The 24,656-nt window shown below is 44.6% G+C and overlaps 1 protein-coding gene across 5 annotated transcripts in view; it reads right to left on the minus strand.

Annotated features, from left to right (window-relative positions):
• Positions 1 to 24,656, minus strand: part of LOC134346402 (excitatory amino acid transporter 1-like) — an 82,405-nt gene that overhangs the window by 40,038 nt on the left and 17,711 nt on the right. For 3 of the 5 annotated variants that reach the window (XM_063047774.1, XM_063047773.1, XM_063047770.1), the window contains 3 exons: positions 13,544 to 13,748; positions 11,649 to 11,691; positions 1,891 to 2,186 (listed from right to left, as the gene is read on the minus strand). In XM_063047774.1, coding sequence (XP_062903844.1) covers positions 1,891 to 2,186; positions 11,649 to 11,691; positions 13,544 to 13,748 — 544 coding nt within the window. Of the gene's footprint in view, positions 1 to 1,890; positions 2,187 to 3,202; positions 3,209 to 5,924; positions 5,958 to 8,069; positions 8,080 to 8,276; positions 8,355 to 8,941; positions 8,956 to 11,585; positions 11,692 to 13,543; positions 13,749 to 24,656 lie in introns of all 5 variants that reach the window. The other 2 variants (XM_063047771.1, XM_063047772.1) reach the window with 2 other exon arrangements.

A 24,656-nucleotide genomic window follows, 5' to 3' on the forward strand; every position in this document is an offset into this window, starting at 1 on the left:
CACACCCACACACTCAGAGAGAGACACACACTGAAAGGCACACACACAGACACATACACATACAGTCACCGGGAGACACACTCAAAGACACACACACACACACCACACTCAGACACATACACATACAGTCACAGGGAGACACACTCAAAGACACACATACACACACACACACACACACACACACAGACACACACATACTCAGACACATACACACACACTCACAGGGAGGCACACACTCAAAAATACACACACACGCACAGCCAGATGTACACACACTCACAGAGAGACTTACACTCAAAGACACACATATACACACACACACACACTCACAAAGAGACACACACTCACAGGGAGACACACTCTCAGACATATACACACACACACAGAGGCACACACTCAAAAACACACATACACACACACTCACAAAGAAACACACACTCAGACACATACACACACACTCACAGGGAAACACACACACATTCACAGCTATGCACACACTGACAAACACATGCACAAACACACACAATCATATAGACATTAACACAAAAACAGAATGGCATAGATACACTTACCAATATTTACAAGTGCACCATAAAAACATCCCTTCTCAATACATCACAGCTTGGTACAGCAACTGCTCTGCCGTGACCACAAGAAACCGCAGAGAGTTGTGATCACAGCTGAGCACATCACGGAAACCAGCCTCTCCTCTGTGGGCTCTCTCTACACTTCCCACTGCCTCACATTACATAATTAAGGACCCCTCCCACTCCCCCCGTCCTACCCCTCCCACTCCCCACGTCCCACCCCTCCCTCTTCCCACGTCCCACCCCTCCCACTCCCCACATCCCACCTCCCACTCCCAACGTCCTACCCCTCCTATTTCCCACATCCCACCCCCCACTTCCCATGTCCCTCTCCTCCCACTCCCCACGACCCACCCCTCCCACTCCCCACGACCCACCTCCCACTCCCCATGTCCCACCCCTTCCTCTCCCCACTCCCCACGTCCCACCCCTGCCACTCCCCCCTCCCACTCCCCGCGTCCCACCCCTCACACCCCCTGCGTCCCACCCTCCCATCCCACCCCTCCCACTCCCCGCGTCCCACCCCTCCCTCTCCCCGCGTCCCACTGCACCCTCTCCCCACGTCCCACCCCCCACTCCCCGCGTCCCACCCCACCCTCTCCCCGCGTCCCACCCCTCCCACTCCCCGCGTCCCACCCCCCCACTTCCAACATCCTACCTCTCTTCTCTCCTCCCCTTTGGGGAGATGATATAAAAGCATGGGAACACATAACGCCAGTCTCAAGAACAGATTTTATCCCACTTTTATAAGGCTCTTGAATAGACCCCTCATACGATAAAGATGAATTTAACCTCAAATCTATTTCATTGTCACCCTTGCACCTTGTCCACCTGTGATACACTTTCTCCGTAATTGTAATGCAACATTCTGCATTATGTTTCCTTTTTACTACCTTGATGTACTAATGATGTATGCAATGATCTGTCTGGATGGGATGCAGACAAAAGCTTTATCTCAGTACATGTGAGAATATTAACTCATTACTACACACAGGAGAATGAACATACAAGTCCATATTTGTACAGTTAGACATGCTGGAGCCAATGCCCCGGAGAGGTGCACAGAACAGAAACATACAGTTGAGCCTAGCAAAAATTCAACCAAGGTCTCATGGACTTGTCACAGGTACCAAGATACAGGTAAAGTCTTTTGTTTGCATGCCATCCAGACAGATCATTCAAAACATAACTACATCCTTCCTGACCCAGGTAAAAGAATCAATGTTTCTGCAGTTTATATTTGCATTAACCAGTCTACATTTGCATCAACTAGTCTATATTTCCATTAACTGTAGCTCCGTACCATGTGATCACAGCCACCAAACGCATAATTGCTTCATTCAGACAGTTGAAGAATTCTCCAAGTGCTCTCCCCTCTTCCTTCATTGCTCCAATCACAAGTCCAAAACTCATGGAGAAGACGACAAGACCAAGGGCGTTGACAGAATTGACGGATCCTGGGACAGGGATCAGCTCTTCTGTGGCTTCCAGGAGTAGTTTCACGGCCTGGGTGACGTTGCTGATCACCACAGACGGGCTTAGAGTTCCATTCTCCATAATGACTGGAGTGATCTTTCTTGTGGTATAGTCAGTTTTAAACTAAAAGTAAAGAACATACAGTTGTCAGCCAGGATTCAACAGGACCAGGGAAGCAGTGTGCTGAAGCCTTATATCTCCAAGATTTATCAAGCAAATTTTTCCCTTGAGGAAACCATGCTGACTACGGCCTATTTTATCATGTGCCTCCAAGTACCCTGAGATGTCATGCTTAATAATCGACTCCAACATCTTCCCAAACACAGAGGTAGTTTCTTCTCTTCTGTCTCTCTCCCTTCTTGAAGAGTGGACTGACATTTGCAATTTTCCAGTCTTCTGGACCCATTCCAGAATCTAGTGATTCTTGAAAGATCATTACTAATGCCTCCACAATCTCTTCAGCTACCTCTTTTAGAACCCTGGAGTGTACACCATCTAGCCCAAGAACCTTCTCCCTAGTACTGGTAACTTCACACACTTCATGACCCCTGACACCTGGAACTTCCACCATACTGCTAGTGTCTTCCACAGTGACAAGTGATATAGTATCAATTCCAAAGAAGTAGCATACAAATTAGCCAGAGAAAGTGGCTCACCTGAGGACTGGGAGAAATTCAGAGTTCAGCAGAGGAGGACAAAGGGCTTAATTAGGAAGGGGAAAAAAGATTATGAGAGAAAACTGGCAGAGAACATAAAAACGGACTGTAAAAGCTTTTATAGATATGTAAAAAGGAAAAGACTGATAAAGACAAATGTAGGTCCCCTGCAAACAGAAACAGGTGAATTGATTATGGGGAGCAAGGACATGGCAGACCAATTGAATAATTACTTTGGTTCTGTCTTCACTAAGGAGGACATAAATAATCTTCCAGAAATAGTAAGGGACAGAGGGTCCAGTGAGATGGAGGAACTGAGCGAAATACATGTTAGTAGGGAAGTGGTGTTAGGTAAATTGAAGGGATTGAAGGCAGATAAATCCCCAGGGCCAGATGGTCTGCATCCCAGAGTGCTTAAGGAAGTGGCCCAAGAAATAGTGGATGCATTAGTGATAATTTTTCAAAACTCGTTAGATTCTGGACTAGTTCCTGAGGATTGGAGGGTGGCTAATGTAACCCCACTTTTTAAAAAAGGAGGGAGAGAGAAACCGGGGAATTATAGGCCGGTTAGCCTAACGTCGGTGGTGGGGAAACTGCTGGAGTCAGTTATCAAGGATGTGATAACAGCACATTTGGAAAGCGGTGAAATGATCGGACAAAGTCAGCATGGATTTGTGAAAGGAAAATCATGTCTGACGAATCTCATAGAATTTTTTGAGGATGTAACTAGTAGAGTGGATAGGGGAGAACCAGTGGATGTGGTATATTTGGATTTTCAAAAGGCTTTTGACAAGGTCCCACATAGGAGATTAGTGTGCAAACTTAAAGCACACGGTATTGGGGGTAAGGTATTGGTGTGGGTGGAGAATTGGTTAGCAGACAGGAAGCAAAGAGTGGGAATAAACGGGACCTTTTCAGAATGGCAGGCGGTGACTAGTGGGGTACCGCAAGGCTCAGTGCTGGGACCCCAGTTGTTTACAATATATATTAATGACTTGGAAGAGGGAATTAAATGCAGCATCTCCAAGTTTGCGGATGACACGAAGCTGGGTGGCAGTGTTAGCAGTGAGGAGGATGCTAAGAGGATGCAGGGTGACTTGGATAGGTTGGGTGAGTGGGCAAACTCATGGCAGATGCAATTTAATGTGGATAAATGTGAAGTTATCCACTTTGGTGGCAAAAATAGGAAAACAGATTATTATCTGAATGGTGGCCGATTAGGAAAAGGGGAGGTGCAACGAGACCTGGGTGTCATTATACACCAGTCATTGAAAGTGGGCATGCAGGTACAGCAGGCGGTGAAAAAGGCGAACGGTATGCTGGCATTTATAGCGAGAGGATTCGAGTACAGGAGCAGGGAGGTACTACTGCAGTTGTACAAGGCCTTGGTGAGACCACACCTGGAGTATTGTGTGCAGTTTTGGTCCCCTAATCTGAGGAAAGACATCTTTGCCATAGAGGGAGTACAAAGAAGGTTCACCAGATTGATTCCTGGGATGGCAGGTCTTTCATATGAAGAAAGACTGGATGAACTGGGCTTGTACTCGTTGGAATTTAGAAGATTGAGGGGGGATCTGATTGAAACGTATAAGATCCTAAAGGGATTGGACAGGCTAGATGCAGGAAGATTGTTCCCGATGTTGGGGAGGTCTAGAACGAGGGGTCACAGTTTGAGGATAGAGGGGAAGCCTTTTAGGACCGAGGTTAGGAAAAACTTCTTCACACAGAGAGTGGTGAATCTGTGGAATTCTCTGCCACAGCAAACTGTTGAGGCCAGTTCATTAGCTATGTTTAAAAGGAAGTTAGATATGGCCCTTGTGGCTACAGGGGTCAGGGGGTATGGAGGGAAGGCTGGGTTCTGAGTTGGATGATCAGCCATGATCATAATAAATGGCGGTGCAGGCTCGAAGGGCCGAATGGCCTACTCCTGCACCTATTTTCTATGTTTCTATGTTTCTAAGTGATGCAAAATACTTATTCAGTTCATCTGCCATTTCCTTGTCCTCCATTACCACCTCCATTGTTTTCCAGCAGTCTGATATCCACTCTCACCTCTCTTTAATAGTTTATGTATTTGAAGAAACTTTTGGTGTACTCTAATATTATTGGCTAGTTTACTTTCGTATTCCATCTTTTCTTTCTTAATTTTTTTTTAGTTGCCTTCAGTTGGTTTTTAAATGCTTCCCAATCTTGTAACTTCCCACAAATGTTTGCTCTCTTATATGCCCTCTCTTTGGCTTTTATGTTGGCTTTCACTTCTCTTGTTAGCCACAGTTGTGTCAACTTGCCTTTAGAATACTTTCTCCTCTTTGGGATGTACACTTCTGAATTTCTTCCAGATATTCCAGCCATTGCTACTCTACCGTCATCCCTGCCAGTGTTCTTTTCCAATCAATTCTGACCATCTCCTCTCTCATGCCTCTGTAATTTCCTTCATTCCATTGTAATACTGATGCATCTGACTTTAGCTTCTCCTTCTCAAATTTCAGGGTGAGTTTGATCTTATTATGATCACTTTCCCTTAAGAGTTCTTTTACCTTAAGCTCTCTAACCAATTGTGGTTCATTGCATGACACCCAATCCAGAATAGCTGATCCCCCTGTGGGCTCAACATTGAGCTGCTCTAAAAAGCCATCTCGTTGGCATTCTAGAAATTCCCTCTCTTGGAATCCAGCACCAACCTGATTGTCTCAATCTACCTACATATTGAAATCCCCCATGACTATGGGAGCATTGCCCTTTTGGCATGCATTTTCTATGTCCTATTGCAATTTGTAGGCCACATCCTTACTACTGTTTGGGGTCTGTATACAATTTCCATCAGAGTCTTTTTACCCTAGCAGCTCCTTAACTCTATCCACAATGATTCACCTTCCAACCCAATGTCACCTCTTTCTAATGATTTGATCCCATTTTTTAACAACAGAGCAACACCGCCCCCTTTGACTTCCTGCCTGTCCTTTTGATACAATGCACATACTTTGACATTAAGCTCCCAGTTATAATCTTGTTTCTGTCATGATTCGGTGATGCCTACAACATAATACATGTCAATATACAACAGTGATACAAGTTCATCTACCTATTCTGTATAGCGCGTGCATTCAAATATAACACCTTCAGTCCTGTGTTCACCCTTTTCGATTATTTCCACCTTTCACGTTGTATCTCATCCTGTTGACTGCAATTCTGCCCTATCAACAGCCTCTCCTCACTACATATTGCCTCTGTAAACCAGCTAGCTCATCTTCAGCACTTTCGAACTTTGTCTGAGGTCTTACGAACATCTGTCTCCACGACCTCTCCAATAACTGTTCTGGCTCTCTGGTTCCCACCCCTTGCATCTCTGGTTTAAACCCCACCGTGTAGAATTAACAAACCTTCCCGCTAGGATACCTGTCCCTCTCCAGTTCATGTGCAAACTGTCCTTTCTATACAGATTCCACCTTCCCAGGAAGAGAGCCCTATGATCCAGAAATCTTATGCTATTCCTCCGACACCAAGTCCTCAGCCACATATTAAACTGTAAAATCATGTGAGTGGTAGGGAGGTTACTGGAGAGGATCTTGAGGGACAATATTTATGAGCTATTGGAACACCATGTGCATGGCAAGTCGTGTGTTACTAATGATGGAATTTTTTTAAAGAGGTTATTACTAAAGGTAGATTTGTCTACATGGATTTTAGAAATGTGTTTGACAAGTTCTCTCATGGGAGACTCATCCTAATGAATTGGCCATTTGGATTCACAACCGGCTTGCCCATAGAAGACAGAGGGTAGTGGTAGATGGGATTTATTCTGGCTTGAGGTTTCAGTCCAGTGGTCTTCCTCAGGGATCCATACTGGAACCTCTGCTGTTTGTGATAGATATAAATGTTTTGAATGAAAATATACATGAGTGTGTTAGTAAATTTACAGATGACATAGTATATAAGTCTGGCAAAGGATATGGCGGGATATAGATCAGATGCAGATCTGTGCAGAGAAATAGCAGATAGAGTTTAACTGGACCAAGTATGAAGTGATGCACCCTGGTAGGTCACATGCAAAGAGACGACACACTGCTAATGGCAAGAGCCTTTAACAGTGTTGATGAGCTGCGAGATTTTGGGTCCAAGTCCATAGCTCCCTGAAAATGGCTGCAGGATTGATAGGGTGATTAAGCAGGTATGTGGCATGTTAAGGATACTATCAGAACGAGCTATTCAAGTGCAAAAAGATTTGTTTGTTTGTTTTATCAACTACACAAAAGCATTTGATAAAGTGAAGCACAATAAGTTATTTGAAATATTACAGAAAACTCTGGATCTAGATTCGAAAGACCTCCACCTAATCAGAAATCTGTACTGGGAACAAACTGCCGCTGTAAGAATAGATGGAGAAGTGAGTCAGTTTACGAAAATCAAGAGAGGCGTAAGACAAGGGTGTGTTTTCTCCCCTGATTTATTTAATGTGTACAGTGAAACAAAATTACAAAAAATAAGAGACATCCTGGGAATCAAAGTTGGCGGTGAAAACATCAATAATTTCAGATATGCAGATGACACCGTGTTAATTGCAAGTACGGAGGAAGAACTACAAAACTTAATTGATATAATTGTTGAAGAAAGTGCAAAAATGGGTCTATCTATCAATTGCAAAAAGACAGAATGTATGGTGACATCCAAAAAGAAGGAGAATCCTATCTGCAGACTGAGAATAAATGGGGAAGACATAAAACAAGTACAGAACTTTTGCTACTTAGGAAGCTGGGTGACATCAGATGGCAGGTGCGACTTGGACATCAAAAGAAGAATAGGTATGGCAAAAGACACCTTTATGAGAATGAAGAGTATACTGACCAACACTAAACTAGGCATGACAACCTGCCTCAGAGTACTGAAATGTTATGTTTATCCAGTTATGTTATATGGCTCAGAATGTTGGACCATATCTAGTAACATGAGGAAACAAATTGTAGCAGCAGAGATGTGGTTTTTGAGGAGGATGCAAAGAATATCACGGACGAAATGAATATCTAACGAGGATGTCATGAACAGAGCAAACACAGAAAGAGAAATAATGTATGAGATCATGAAAAGGCAACGTAACTTCATTGGACATGTGATTAGGAAAGAGGAGTTAGAATGCACGGTAATTATGGGAAAGATTGAAGGGAAGAAAGCAAGAGGGAGACAAAGACAAATGATGATGGAGACAGCAGCCAGAGAACTGGAAATGAATACCAATGAATTGATCCACTTGACCCGAAACAGGAGTGTGTGGGCCATGGCAGTTAAAGCTGAAACTGGGCATGGCACCTGATGATGATGATGATGATGACATGCTTGCGTTTATTAGTTGAGGAACTAAGTTGAAACTCAGGAAGTTACTTTGCAGCTTTTTAAAAATGTAGTGAGGCCACATCTGGAGTATTTCAATTCTGGATGGAAGGAGGTGGGAAGGATTCATTAGGCTTTGTAGAGGGTGCAGAAAAGGTTTATCAGGACGTTGCCTAGATGGCATGTGCTAAAAGGAGAGGCTGGTCAAACTCGGATTTTTTTTTTCTGGGGTGACAGAGGCTGAGGGGAGATCTGATAGAGGTCTGTAAGATTATGATAGGCATTGATAGAGTAGACAGTCAGTATCCTTTTCCTAGGGTTGAAATGTCTAATACCAGAGGGGATGCATCCAAGGTGAGAGAGGGCAGTTCAAAGGAAATGGAACCATTTAAGAGGCTCTTTGACACATGAATTTGCAGAAATGGAAGAATATGGATGCTGTGTAGACAGAAGGGATTGGGCATTTGATTATTAATTAGTTTGGCACACTAAAGGCTGATTTATACTTGTGCGTCAAATGTACGCCGTAGGTATCGCATACCGTACACTGTAGGGTGATGTGCACCTCCCCAAAAATGTAACTCACGCATCGTGGCGACGCAGACCGCATCAACTGTGATTGGTCCGCTTGGTAGCATCGCATTTCTGGTTGCTTTTCTCCGCCATAGTTGGAGACGATGAACCAAATCATCAAATCTACCTGCCGACATCCGAAAATATTTGAAATGCATTTCCTCCTCCACATCCTTCATGAAGAAACTCAACACAGTGGCATAGAAACCCCACCGCCAACTAGCATTTTGGCGGTGAATTGCAGAGCGACGCAGACACAACTATGCATGCTCGCTACGGCGTAGGACTACGCACAAGTATAAATCAGCCTTTAGGCCTGTTCCGTGCTGTACTGTTCTATGCTCTAAAGGTAGCAAAGACAAGCCAAGGAACTACAGGCCAGTGAGTCTGACAGCAGTGGTGAATGTTACTGGAGAGGATTCTGAAGGTCAGGATCTATCAACCCTTGGGTAGACAAGGCCAAATTTGGAATATTTAGTATGGTTTTGTCCATGGGAAATTGTGTCTGACTAATCTTTTGGAGTTTTTTAAAGAGGTATTCAAGAGGACAGATGTGGGTAGGGTTTTGCTTGTTGTCAACATAGACCTCAACAAGGACTTTAACAGATCCTGCCTGACAGGCTAGTCTGGAAAGTTAAGTTGCGAAGGATCCGGGAGAGATAGCTAATTGGATTCACAATTAGTCCGTTGATAGTAAACAGAGTTTGATAGAGTTTGTTTCTCAGACAGTAGCCTGTGACTAGTCATCTGCCACAGGGGTTAGTGCTGGGATCTTTTCTGATTATAATTTATATCAATGGTTTGGATGAGAATGTACAGGGCAAGATTAGTAAATTTGAGGATGACATTAAAATAGATTGTATCGTAGACAGTGAAGGAGATTGTTAAAATTACAGGTCGATCTTGATCAGCTGGGTAAGTGGGCTGAGGATTGACAAATGGCTTTCGGTTTGAACGAGAGTGAATTGTTGCCTCTTGAGAAGTCTAGGACTTACTTGGATGGTGAATGATTGGGCTGTGTGTAATGTTGTAGAACAGAGAACCTTAGGGGTACATGTGCATAGTTTGTTGAAAGTGGTGTCACAGGTAGACAGCATGGTGAAGAAAGCTTCTGCATGCTGGCCTTAAGTCAGGACATTGAGTTTAGAAGTTAGGATGATATGGTGCAGTTGTACAAAACATTGGTGAAATCACATTTCAGATTTACAAGGGTATGAGGTATAGGGATAGGGATAGGATGGGTAGGGTAGGACTACATTCTATGGAATGTAAGAGACAGAGCGGTGACCTTTAGAGGTATATAGAATTGAGAGTTGTATAGATAGTATGAACACACAAAGTCTTTTACCAGGGGAGGGGAACTAAATATCAAAATGATTGGTTTAAGGTGAGAAGGAGGAAGTTAAAAGATTTATGCTGTAAGTTTTCATTCTACAGAGAGTGGTGGATGCCAGGTACATGCTGCCGGAGGTGGTGGTGGAAGTAGATACGATATTTAAAAGGCATTTAGACAGGCACATGAGCTGGTGTTCAGTTTTGGTCACCCTGCTGTTGGAAAGATGCCATTTAGCTGGAAGGAGTGCAGAAGAGATCTATGAGGATGTTGCTAGGACCCTAGGGACTCAGTTTTAGGGAGATGCTTTAGAGGCTAGGACTTCCATTCCTTGGACTACAAGAGACCGAGAGAAGATCTCATAGAGGTGTTCAAAGGGAGGGGGGAGAAGATGGCGGCGCGACGACAGCACGCGTGGCCACTTCGGTGATGAATATCTGTTATCTGTCAAGCAGGGGACCATGCACAATCCTGATTTGATGGAGACAGACGTGAGAGCACAGCGGAACATCTGGAAAACTTCTGAAATGTCTGCTTTGCTGCCGCTGCTACTGTGTGGTAACCAGAATCTCCGGAGCTGAAGGCCCCGAAATCCTCGGCTTTGCGTGTTTCAGTGGCCGGAGAGAGGTCAAAGGCACTCGGCAGAGAATGGCGCTCGGGAGGCTGTATCGGAGAGGCTGGTCGGAAGCTCGAAGTTTTCGGACGGATGGACTCAGGGTCAGCTGGGATCGGCTGCTTCCAAGGTATCGGCAAGTTGACGGTGCCTGGAGGTTTATGGCAGGGAGTTTCTCCCTTTTGCCGCCTGCTATCGGGGACTCGGGAGTCGATCGACTCAGGGACTTAGAGACTTTTTTTTACTGTGCCTATGGTCTGTTCCTTATCAAAATTATGGTATTGCTTTGCACTGCTGTAACTATATGTTATAATTATGTGGTTCTGTCAGTGTTACTCTTTGGTCTGTCATGTTTTCTGGGATATCATTCCGGAGAAACATTGTATCATTTCTTAATGCATGTATGCATTTCTAAATGACAATAAAAGAGGACTGAGTGTTCTCATAATCTAAAATCATGAGGTGCACAGGTACTTAGTCTTTTTCCCAGGGTTGGGGATTCAAGAACTAGAGGACATAGGCTGAAGTTCAGAGGGGAGAGATTTAACAGGAATCTATGGGGGAAATTTTCCATGCAGAGTATGGTGAGTATGTGGAATGACTGCCAGAGAAAGTGATTGAAACAGTGCAATAACAACATTTGAAAGACATTTCATGGATAGGAAAGGTTTAGAGAGATATGGGACAAACATAGACAAATGAGACTAGCTTAAATGGGAATCTTGGTCAGATGGGACGTGTTGGGCCGAAGGGCTTGTTTCCATACAGTATAACTTTATAACATGTGGAGTATGGAGAGATATCGACCATGAGCAGATTGATGTGCAGTTTAAATTGGCATCATGCTCAGCACTGTCAGCATGGGTCAAAGAGGCTGTTCCTGTGCTCGACTGTTGTATCACACTCCTGACTTACTCCCTGTAGATGATGGAAAAGTGTGTTGCCAGCTGCAGGAACCCCAGCCCATGATCTGCTCTGTTAGCCATGGTATTCCCTCTCCCTCCAGTGTATTGATAGGGGAGAACCAAAATGCTATTGAATGTCAGGAGCAAGATATTAGATTGTCTCTTTGATGACCTGTCTCTTACCTGTTTGAAGCAAGCCTCTACCAGATTTGGGGGAAACATATTCCTGTGAAGAAAATAAATGAGAGTATTACAGAGTGAACACTTTATTGTCAGAGATCACACTCATTCCCTCTCTTGTACTCTTCTGTTTGGTTCACCTGGGCTGGGCTTGAGGTATAAGGGACAGCTGTACTGAGAAATGGAATGCAGGTACTCCCAATTAAGAAGTAGAAAGGGACTTGGGATAAAAAAGCAAACATACCTGGTCAGCCATCAGTAACTGGTAATAGATGCCAACTACTTATGATCCACATTAAAAACTTAGATATAGGGAAACAGTCTGCATAACAAATCTGCTGATAATGGAGGACACATTTGGCAGTTACTGCATCCTAAGAGAGAGTGTCACTGTCAGCATGGACGGGTCAAGCTGAACAGCCTGTCTCCATGCTCTATGTCTCTATGATTTATCCACCTCTAAACCCATAAGGCATTGAGTACTCCCTCTTCACTTACAGAAACTTGCACTACAATTCCTCTTTGCCCTTCACTGCATTCTCCATCTATAAAATAATTTTATTGTGAATACCAATGAAAAGTATTCGCTTTGGAATTCAATATGAAAAGTCACTTCCTCTATTAAAACCCCTCCAAAATAAGCATAGAACAGTTAACAGTACAACACAGGAACAGACTCTTGTCTATTTGTGTTGCCACTTTCAGGGGACAATGGGACTTACACCCCAAAATCCCTTTGTCTATCAGTGCTCCTGCCATTTTCTGAACACTTTCAAAGATTCAAGATTCAAAGTACACTTATTTTCAAAGTATGTTTGCAGGACACAACATAATATTCACCCTCCCCACAGATAGTCACGAAACAAAGAACCATGGAATCAACCCTTTCAAAAAATATGAAACATCAAACTTATGCTTAACCTCCCAATGTGCAGCACCTCACGTTTTTCCAGATTAAAATCCACCAGCCATTTCTGTGCCCACATTTCCAACCAGCCCATATCTAGCCAACATAGCACCTCACCTGGTCCCTCAACACCACCTCTTCAGTCAGGAAAGCACAGCATGTCTCCCCTTCCTGAGGAGATTCAGGTGAGTAAGGCTCCTCCCTTCTATTCTAACCAAATGTTCCAGCAGCACCATTGAGAGTGCTCTGAGCAGCTGCATCACTGTCCAGTACGGGAACTGCAAAGTATCTAACTGCAAGACCCTACAAAGAATTGTGAGGACCGCTGAGAGGATCATTGACCCATAATTTCCTGGTTTGTCTCAATTTCCTATCTTCAAAAATAACACTTAAAAAAATATTTAGACAGGTACATGGATAGGAGAATTTAGACTTTAGAGGGATAGTGACAAATGTGACTAGGTGAGGTGGAAACCCTGGTTGGCATGGATCAGTTGGCCCTAACTGCCTGTTTTCATGGTGTATACAGAGGAACAATAGTGACAGCTCTCCAGTCCTCTGGAACCTCATCCATGCCTACAGGATACAAAGATCTCTTTAAAGGACGCGGTAAAGTCCTCTCTCAATAACCTGGAATGGAGAATATCAAGCTCTGGGGAATTATCCACCTCAATGTTTTTCAAGGGACCTAACACCTCCTGCTTCATATTAACATGCCCTCAAATGTTAACATGTCTCTCCCTGATCTCACTGTTTTCCATGCCTCGCTTGGTAAACACCGGCGCAGAGTGCTCGTTTTGTACCTCTCCCATTACCCTGGCTCCAAGCATAAATTCTGTTTGTCCTAGTTACACCCTTCCCCACAACCATGAATGTATATGTACATGTTAGTCTATAGTAAGTGTAAGGGTGTGAGTGTGTGTCCATATTGGAGTGATCTGAAGTCACTTCAGGCTCTGAGGGAGAATTGAATCGAGAGTATGTTCCAGACCTGACTAAGTCCATGAACGCGTCAGCTGAGTGCACTTTTTCGATCTTGCCCTCCCGATGCATCTTGTCCTTGCCTCCTCCTCCAGGGTGAATGATCAACACTATGATGATCCCGGTTATCACGGCCAGGACAGTGGTAGTGGTGTAGTAGATCACTGCTCGCAATCCCATCTTCCCAGAGGCTTTGCTGTCCAGAGCAGCCATGCCTTGACAGGAAGTTGAAACAAAATTAAACACAGTCAATGCCAACAGTTACAAGAGTAAGGCATAAGAGATCTAAGGTTTCTTGATGAAATGAATCCAATATTGGCCTGGTGTTTGGAGGCAGAGAATAGTGGTGGATGGTGTTTCTCTGACTGGACATCTGTAAAAAATGGTGTACCAATGGTCATTAGTTGTTTGTAACATGTAACATTGGAGGGCCTGAGTTATCAGGAGAAATTCGATAGGCTGCATCTGTTTTCTTCAGAGTCAGAGAGCTATGTACCTGAACACCTCAGTCCCTCTGTCCTACAACATTCTCCAGGGCCCTACTTTACTGTGCAACTCCTGCCCCTGTTAACTTACCAAACTGCAACCCATCATGCTTGTCGTAGTTAAATACCGTCTGCCATTCATTTGGCCCACGTCAAGATCCTATTGTAATCTTACACAATCGTCTTCAATGTCCTCAATTTTAGTGTAATCTGAAAACTTACTAACTACGTCTGTATCCAAATCATTGATATATACTGTGTGTCAAACAAGGGAGCAGCATCGATTCCATCAGTACATCACTGGACACAGGTCTCCATGGTAACACGGCAGTTAACACAACACCATAACAGCTCAGGGTGTCAGAGCTCAGAGTTCAACTTCAGCATCCCCTGTGAGGAGTCTGTACGTGCTCCACGTGAAATGCTTGGGGATTCCCTGGGTGCTCCGGTTTCCTCCATAGTCTAATTAACCGACTGGGTAGGTTAATTGGCGATTGGTCATTGGTCATAGTGGGACGGTGCTGCTCAAAGAGCTGGAAGGCTCACTCTGTGCTATGTCTCTAGACAACATAAATACACAACCCTGCACTATCATCCTTCAACCAAGTCTATCCTGTACCTTGGATCCCATGTGTGATGTATCCTCCGGACCAGTTGGACGATCAACATCGGGGGCTGCGTAAAAAGAGCTACTTTTCAATCAAGACCGCAATCGAGATTTAAAAGGCAGAGCTTCACGGCAGTTTCTCTGGAGTTGCAGAGCAACCATTCAACAAGATGGATTTATTAGAAAGGGCCAACTCAGGTGCAGCGGAGTGGCCATTCTTTGGAGTGATCCAGGTTTAGAGTGGCTTTGGCTTCGGCAAGGTAAAGTATCTGGGAAGTTTCACTCCCCCTCTTCTTACTTGTTCATTCCTCATCTGTTAGGGCAGAGTATTTTAGTGAACATGGCTCCAGGGCAGTGTTTTGTAGTTCGTGTGGGATGAGGGAAGTCTGGGAGACTTTCCGTCTCCTGGAATAAACACATCCGCAGCTCCTGAGAGGACGGAACAAGGAACTGGAGCTGCAGCTCAATGACCTTCAACTCATACGGGAGAACGAGGACGTGATAACGGGAGCTACAGGGAGGTAGTAACCCTTAGATTTCAGGAGACAGATAACCAGCTGACTGTCAGGACAGGAAATGTACTCCTGTGGTCATTTCCCTCAACACCAAGGATAAAACTTTAGATACTATAGAGGGGACAACCTACTGGGGGCAGGGGAGGGGCCACAGTCACCGGGTCTCTGGCACTCAGTCTGGTGCTGTGGCTCAATAGGGCAGAGAGGTGACAAGGCCTGCAGTGCTGATAGGAGATTCCATCGTCAGAATAACAGAGACAAGATTCTCTAGGTGTGATAGAGGCACCTGGATGGTGTGTTGCCACCCAGGTGCCAGGATCAGGGATAGTCCACGGCATTCTCAAGGGCGAGGATAAGCAGACAGAAGTTTTTGTCATCCTGAGGTGAGATTTCAGGGAGCTAGGTAGAAAACTGAAGGAAAGACCTTCAGGGCAGTAATCCTGGATTGTTGCCTGTGTCACACGCCAGTGAGGGTAAACATAGGATAATTTGCCAGGTGAATGTGTGACTGAGGAACTGGAGCAGGGGGCAGGGGTCTAGATTTATGGATCATTGGGATCTCTTCTGGGGAAGGTATGATCTGTACAAAAGGTATGTGTTACACCTGAACCTAAGGGGCACCAATGTCCCTGTGGGCAGGTTGGCTAGAGTTGTATGGGAGGGTTTAGACTAATTTGGCGGGAGTTGGGAACTGGAGTGACACTGCTGAAGATGAGGTAGTTGGTTTACAAACAGAGGCAATGTGTAGAGAGACTCCTAGCAAACAGAGGCTGATAACATGGCAAAATTGTATTCAACAGGATAAGGTGCAATGTGAAAGGTGGACAAAATCGAAAAGAGTGAATACAGGACTAAAGGTGTTATATCATAGTCATAGTCATAGTCATAGTCATACTTTATTGATCCCGAGGGAAATTAAGTTTCGTTACAGTTGCACCAACCAAGAATAGAGTATAAATAAAGCAATATAAAACCATAAATAATTAAATAGTAATATGTAAATGCCAGGAAATAAGTCCGGGACCAGCCTATTGGCTCAGGGTGTCTGACCCTCCAAGGGAGGAGTAAAGTTTAATGGCCACAGGCAGGAATGACTTCCTATGACGCTCTGTGTTGCATCTCGGTGGAATGAGTCTCTGGCTGAATGTACTCCTGCGTCCAACCAGTACATCATGCAGTGGATGGGAGACATTGTCCAAGATGGCATGCAACTTGGACAGCATCCTCTTTTCAGACACCACCGTGACGACGAAGGGTCTCATCTCAAAACGTCGACTGTACTTCTTCCTAGAGATGCTGCCTGGCCTACTGCGTTCACCAGCAACTTTGATGTGTGTTGCTTGAATTTCCAGCATCTGCAGAATTCCTCGTGTTTGCACTTCACACTTATCTGGGTTGAATTCCACCTGACACCTCTCAGCCCAGTTTTTGCATCCTATCAATGTCCCACTGTAACCTCTGACAGCCCTCCACACTATCCACAACACACCCAACCTTTGTGTCATCAGCAAACTTACTAACCTATCTCTCCACTTCCTCATCCAGGTCATGTATAAAAATCACGAAGAGTAAGGGTCCCAGAACAGATCCCTGAGGCACTCCACTGGTGACCGACCTCCATGCAGAATATAACCCGTCTACAACCAATCTATGCCTTCTGTGGGCAAGCCAGTTCTGGATCCACAAAGCAATGTCCCCTTGGATCCCATGCCTCCTTACTTTCTCAATAAGCCTTGCATGGGGTACCTTATCAAATGCCTTGCTGAAATCCATATACACTACATCTACTGCTCTTCCTTCATCAATGTGTTTAGTCACATCCTCAAAAAATTCAATCAGGCTCATAAGGCATGACCTGCCCTTGACAAAGCCATGCTGACTATTCCTAATCATATTATACCTCTCCAAATATTCATAAATCCTGCCTCTCAGGACCTTCTCCAACAACTTACCAACCACTGAGGTAAGACTCACTGGTCTATAATTTCTTGGGCTATCTCTACTCCCTTTCTTGAATAAAGGAACAACATCCACAACCCTCCAATCCTCTGGAGCCTCTCCCATCCCCATTGATGATTCAAAGATCATTGCCAGAGGCTCAGCAATCTTCGTCCTTGCCTCCCACAGTAGCCTGGGGTACATCTCATCCGGTCCCGGTGACTTATCCAACTTGATGTTTTCCAAAAGCTCCAGCACATCCTCTTTCTTAATATCTACATACTCAAGCTTTTCAGTCTGCTGCAAGTCATCACTACAATCACCAAGACCCTTTTCCATAGTGAATACTGAAGTAAAGTATTCATTAAGTACCTCTGCTATTTCCTCCAGTTCCATACATATTTTGGCACGGTCACACTTGATAGGTCCTATTCTTTCACGTCTTATCCTCTTGCTCTTCACATACTTGTAGAATGCCTTAATCCTGCCCGCCAAGGCCTTCTCATGGCCCCTTCTGGCTCTCCTAATTTCTTTCTTAAGCTCCTTCCTATTAGCCTTATAATCTTCTAGATCTCTAATATTACCTAGCTCTCTGAACCTTTTGTAAGCTTTTCTTTTCTTCTTGACTACATTTATTACAGCCTTTGTACACCACGGTTCCTGTACCCTACCATAACTTTCCTGTCTCATTGAAACATACCTATGCAGAACTCCTCACAAATATCTCCTGAATATTTGCCACATTTCTTCTGTACTTTTCCCTGAGAACATCTGTTTCCAATTTAAGCCTCCAATTTCCTGCCTGATAGCTTCATAATTCCCCTTACTCCGATTAAACGTTTTCTAACTTGTCTGTTCCTATCTCTCTCCAATGCTATTGTAAATATGGGGGAATGCCATACCAGATCTAGTACTAGGTAATGAACCGGGTCAGGTCACAGATCTTTCAGTGGGTGAGCATCTGGGGGACAGTGACCACTGCTCCCTGGCCTTTATAATTATCATGGAAAAGGATAGAATCAAAGAGGACAGGAAAACTTTTAATTGGGGAAAGGCAAATTATGAGGCTATAAGGCGAGAACTTGCAGGTGTGAATTGGGATGATGTTTTTGCAGGGAAATCTACTATGGACATGTGGTCAATGTTTAGAGATCTCTTGCGGGATGTAAGGGATAAATTTGTCCCGGTGAGGAAGATAAAGAATGGTAGGGTGAAGGAACCATGGGTGACAAGTGAGGTGGAAAATCTAGTCAGGAGGAAGAAGGCAGCATACATGAGGTTTAGGAAGCAAGGATCAGCTGAGTCTATTGAGGAATATAGGGAAGCAAGAAAGGAGCTTAAGAAGGAGCTGAGAAGAGCAAGAAGGGAGCATGAGAAGGCCTTGGTGAGTAGGGTAAAGGAAAACCCCAAGCATTCTTCAATTATGTGAAGAAAAAAAGGATGACAGGAGTGAAGGTAGGACCTATTAGAGATAAAGGTGGGAAGATGTGCCTGGAGGCTGTGGAAGTAAGCGAGGTCTTCAATGAATACCTCTCTTCGGTATTCACCAATGAGAGGGAACTTGATGATGGTGAGAACAATATGAGTGAGGTTGATGTTCTGGAGCATGCTGATATTAACGGAGAGGAGGTGTTGGAGTTGTTAAAATACATTAGGACAGATAAGTCCCCGGGGCCTGATGGAATATTCCCCAGGCTGCTCCACGAGGCGAGAGAAGAGATTGCTGAGCCTCTGGCTAGGATCTTTATGTCCTCGTTGTCCACGGGATGGTACCGGAGGATTGGAGGGAGGCGAATGTTGTTCCCTTGTTCAAAAAAGGTAGTAGGGATAGTCCAGGTAATTATAGACCAGTGACCCTTACGTCTGTGGTGGGAAAGCTGTTGGAAAAGATTCTTAGAGATAGGATCTATAGGCATTTAGAGAATCATGGTCTGATCAGGGACAGTCAGCATGGCTTTGTGAAGGGCAGATCGTGTCTAACAAGCCTGATAGAGTTCTTTGAGGAGGTGACCAGGCATATAGATGAGGGTAGTGCAGTGGATGTGATCTATATGGATTTTAGTAAGGCATTTGACAAGGTTCCACATGGTAGGCTTATTCAGAAAGTTAGAAGGCATGGGATCCAGGGAAGTTTGGCCAGGTGGATTCAGAATTGGCTTGCCTGCAGAAGGCAGAGGGTGGTGGTGGAGGGAGTACATTCAGATTGGAGGATTGTGACTAGTGGTGTCCCACAAGGATCTGTTCTGGGACCTCTACTTTTCGTGATTTTTATTAACAACCTGGATGTGGGGGTAGAAGGGTGGGTTGGCAAGTTTGCAGACAACACAAAGGTTGGTGGTATTGTAGATAGTGTAGAGGATTGTTAAAAATTGCAGAGAGACATTGATAGGATGCAGAAGTGGGCTGAGAAGTGGCAGATGGAGTTCAACCTGGAGAAGTGTGAGGTGGTACACTTTGGAAGGACAAACTCCAAGGCAGAGTACAAAGTAAATGGCAGGATACTTGGTAGTGTGGAGGAGCAGAGGGATCTCGGGGTACATGTCCACAGATCCCTGAAAGTTGCCTCACAGGTGGATAGGGTAGTTAAGAAAGCTTATGGGGTGTTAGCTTTCATAAGTCGAAGGATAGAGTTTAAAAGTCGCGATGTAATGATGCAGCTCTATAAAACTCTGGTTAGGCCACACTTGGAGTATTGTGTCCAGTTCTGGTCACCTCACTATAGGAAGGATGTGGAAGCATTGGAAAGGGTACAGAGGAAATTTACCAGGATGCTGTCTGGTTTAGAAAGTATGCATTATGATCAGAGATTAAGGGAGCTAGGGCTTTACTCTTTGGAGAGAAGGAGGATGAGAGGAGACGTGATAGAGGTGTACAAGATAATAAGAGGAATAGATAGAGTGGATAGCCAGCGCCTCGTCCCCAGGGCACCACTGCTCAATACAAGAGGACATGGCTTTAAGGTAAGGGGTGGGAAGTTCAAGGGGGATATTAGAGGAAGCCTTCTGTGGGCAAGCCAGTTCTGGATCCACCAAACAAGGGATGTGCTCAATGGTTGGGAGGATTACACCCGTAATGTACTGGGCTGAATCCACTACCTTGGAGCACCAGAAAATAATACTGGAGAGGTAGTAATGGGGGACAAGGAAATGGCAGATGAACCGAATAAGTATTTTGCATCACTCTTCACTGTGGAAAACAGTAGCAGTATGGTGGAAGTTCCAGGTGTCAGGGGTCATGAAGTGTGTGAAGTTACCATTACTAGAGAGAAGGTTCTTGGGAAACTAAAACGAAGGTAGATACGTCCCCTGGACTGGATAGTCTACACCCCAGGGTTCTGAATGAGGTGGCTGAAGAGATTGTGGAGACCTTAGTAATGATCTTTCAAGAATCACTAGATTCTGGAATGGTTCCAGAAGACAGGAAGATTGCAGATGTCACTTTCCTCTTGAAGAAGGGAGAGATTCAGAAGAAAGGGAATTATATGCCAGTTAGTCTAACCTCAGTGGTTGGGAAGATGTTGGAGTCATCCATTTTCTGACTCTAGCATTTTCCCCACCACCGATGTTGGGCTAACCGGTCTATAGTTCCCTGGTTTCTCTCTCCCTCCTTTTTTAAAAAGTGAGGTTACATTAGCCAACCTCCGATCTTCAGGAACTAGTCCAGAATCTAAAGAGTTTTGAAAAATTATCACCAATGCATCCACTATTTCTTGGGCTACTTCCTTAAGCACTCTGGGATGCAGACCATCTGGCCCAGGGGATTTATCTACCTTTAATCCCTTCAATTTACCTAATACCACTTCCCTACTAATATGTATTTCCCTCAGTTCCTCCATCTCACTGGACCCTCTGTCCCCTACTATTTCCGGAAGATTATTTATGTCCTCCTTAGTAAAGACAGAATCAAAGTAGTTATTCAATTGGTCTGCCATGTCCTTGCTCCCCATAATCAATTCACCTGTTTCTGTCTGTAGGGGACCTACATTTGTCTTAACCAATCTTTTTCTTTTCACATATCTATAAAAGCTTTTTCAGTCAGTTTTTATGTTCCCTGCCAGTTTTCTCTCATAATCTTTTTTCCCTTCCTAATTAAGCCCTTTGTCCTCCTCTGCTGAACTCTGAATTTCTCCCAGTCCTCAGGTGAGCCACTTTTTCTGGCTAATTTGTATGCTTCTTCTTTGGAAAAAGATGTTTCTATGTCATAGAGTCATAGACAAGTGCAGCACAGAAACAGGCCCTTTGGCCCATCTAGTCCATGCCAAAACCATTTAAATTGCCTACTCCCATCAACCTGCACTGGGACCATAGCCCTCCATATCCCATCATAACTGCGTTGTTTCTTCCAGAAATCCACCACGAAACACAAGCCAACCAGATGGTGGTGTGACTGAAACATCCTGCAGAGGATGCAGGGCAGACATGATGGATGCTGTAGGAGGTTCCCTGAACACAATGTCCAAATAGCAGAATGACCATTACTAAAACTCAGCAAGCACTCAGAACCCATTTGGCTGGCAGTGAGAGGGACGTTCCTGTAGGAATCTCACTCTCAACACATACTCTCCTCAGGATGGATGCACTGAGGAAGAGACAGTTGCCCACCCTTTTGTGACAGTTCTTATCCTGAACAGCTGTCTTACAGAGGCTTCTCTGCTCCTCAGATTGTTCCCAGGACACACACATCAGTGCTACTGGAAGGTCATCAACTCAGTGAAAGATACTCTTTGGTCAGCCTGAAACTTGTTGATTATTCAGTACAAGATGTCCACAAGGGAATGCTGCCAGTTGGCACAGTCCAGGCTGCAGGGGAACGTACTAAAGGCTGCAGGGATGCACTGAAGCCTGGTATAGTCAATGCAAAGGCTCTGAGAAGTTTGGCAGTCTGGGGTCCTTCAGCCTCCAGAAGTCCCCCAAACACTGGAAGTTTGCTTCATCCCAGGAGACCATGAGTAGCAGTGGTGAGAGGTACACATTATGCAAACATGACTCATACAGAATTAATGCTGTGACTACATGGACTGAATTACACTACACAAGTAGGGAATCAGGCACGTTTTCTTCTCACAAACAAAGTTTATTTTGGAAAAACATTTCCAATAACATTTTGGGAAGCAAAAGAAGAAATTTCTGGGTCCCTGGCAGAAATATTTGCATCATCTCTAGTCCTGGGGGAGGAGTGAAGAAAGATGGCACCAGCGGTTTTTGCAGACCCAGACAACTTCCAGTTCGACCACGAAACAGCTTTTATTTTTGCTTTTATGTCTTTTCTTCTCGAGATTCTGTCAGAGTCCATGATCTACAGTTCAAACTACAGCTCTTCACTCGGTGGGTTTTCAGACTGGCTGTGCAGTCTAGCGCTTTGCTCTCTCTAGGAATGGCCTGGAAGAAATGAGGCCTCAGGGCACAACCCCGTGGATGACCTGTTTCCTCGTCAATTTCGCCAACTGAAGCATTGTGGGTGACTGAAACATCAAGACAGCAGGCTGTGTGTTTGCTAATCACTGGCTGCTGTCAGAAAAAGGCCCCTGTACTTGAGCAATCCCTTTCTCTCACTCTCTCTCTTCTGATAGAGAGCGAGAGTCTGTCGGTCCTCGAGACGAGGGGCTTGGAGTCGAATGCTAAGGATGTGGTTTCGGGGTACTTAGAGGCACACGATAAAATAGGCCGTAGTCAGCATGGTTTCCTCAAGGGAAAATCTTGCCTGACAAATCTGTTGCAATTCTTTGAAGGGATAACAAGCAGGATAGGCAATCAGTTGATGTTGTGTACTTAGATTTTAAAAGGCCTTTGACAAGGTGCCCACATGAGGCTGCTAAACAAGCTACGAGTCCATGGTATTACAGGAGAGATTCTAGCGTGGATAAAGCACTGGCTGATTGGCAGGAGGCAAAGAGTGAGAATGAAGGGAGCCTTTTCTGGTTGGCTGCTGGTGACTAGTGGTGTTCCACAGGAGTCTGTATTGGGACCGATTGTTTTAAGTTATAGGTCAAAGACTTGGATGATGAAATTGATGGCTTTATTGCAAAGTTTGCAGATGATACGAAGATAGGTGGAGGGGCAGGTATTTCGAGGAAGTACAGAGGCTACAGAAGGACTTAGATTAGGAGAGTGAGCAAAGAAGTGGCAGATAGAATACAGTGACAGGTAGTGTATGGTCATGCACTTTGGTAGAAGAAATGAAATAGTCGATTAGATTCTAAATGGAGAGAAAATACATAAAACTGAGGCGCAAAGGGACTTGGAAGTCCTCGTGCAGGTTTCCCTGAGGGTTAATTTGCAGGTTGAGTCTGTGGTGAACAAGGCAAATGCTAGGTTAGCATTAATTTTGTGAGGACTAGAACATAAATGCAAAAATGTAATGATGAGACTTGATAATGCACTGATGAGGCCTCACTTGGAGTACTGTGAGCAGTTTTAGGTCTTTAACTTAGAAAATGATGTGCTGAAACTGGAGAGAGTTCAAAGAAGGTTCACGAAAATGAAAAGGGTCTTGGCCCGAAATGTCGACTATGTTTTTTCCTATGGATGCTGTCTGGCCTGCTGCGTTCCACCAGCATTTTGTGTGTGTTGTCATGAAAATGATTCCAGGATTGTCATATGAAGAGCATTTGATGGCTCTGGGCCTGTATTCACAAGAACTCAGAAGACCACATTGAAACCTATCGAATGATGAAAGCTTTGATAGAGTGGCTGTGGAGAGGATGTTTCCTGTGGTGGGAGAAGTAGCTGTGGAAACCAAGCCTTTGTGTATATTTAAGGCAGAGTTTGATAGATTCTTGATTTGTCAGGGCTTAAAGGGATAAGGAGGGGGTCAGGAGATTGGGGCTGAGTAGAAAATGGATCAGTCATGATGAAATGGTGGAGTAGACATGATGGGCCAAATGGCCCAAATCTGCTCCTATATCTTATGGTCTTATGTTCTACCGTGTCAGACCTCATGAAAGAACTTCATAAGTTCCATGCAGACGACTTCCAACACCCAGCCTTCATCAAACCTGTGGTAGGTCTCAACTTCCGGTAATTCCCTCCCCCTCCCTTCCCCTATCCCTATGTCACTCTGCCCCCTCCCCCAGCTGCCTACCACCTCCTCATGGTCCCGCCTCCTTCTACTACCCATTGTGTTTACCCTATTCTTTCTTCACCTTTCCTGCCTATCACCTCCCTGCCTCCCTTCCCCCACCCCTTTATCTTTCCCCTTCCTGGTTTTTCACCTGGAACCTACCAGCCTTCTCCTTCCCACCCTCTCCCCACCTTCTTTATAGGGCCTCTACCCCTTCCCCCTACAGTCCTGACGAAGGGTTCCGGCCTGAAACGTCAACTCATCATTTCCACGGATGCTGCCTGACCTGCTGAGTTCCTCCAGCGTGTTGTGAGTGTTGCTTCATCAAACCTTTTTGCTACCTCTTCAAAAAAACTCAAATTTGTGAGAAAATTCCCGATATAACTATCTATTATTTCCAAACTCGTTTTCCACAGTGTTGTGTATGTGGCCATTTACACAACAATATCATTAATAAAAACGCTAAAGACTGGAGCTAAGTTAACAGGAGCTTTTACTTACGGAACCCGAACTGAACAC

The sequence above is a fragment of the Mobula hypostoma genome, chromosome 5 (genome assembly GCF_963921235.1).
Source record: "Mobula hypostoma chromosome 5, sMobHyp1.1, whole genome shotgun sequence".
NCBI lineage: Eukaryota > Metazoa > Chordata > Chondrichthyes > Myliobatiformes > Myliobatidae > Mobula > Mobula hypostoma.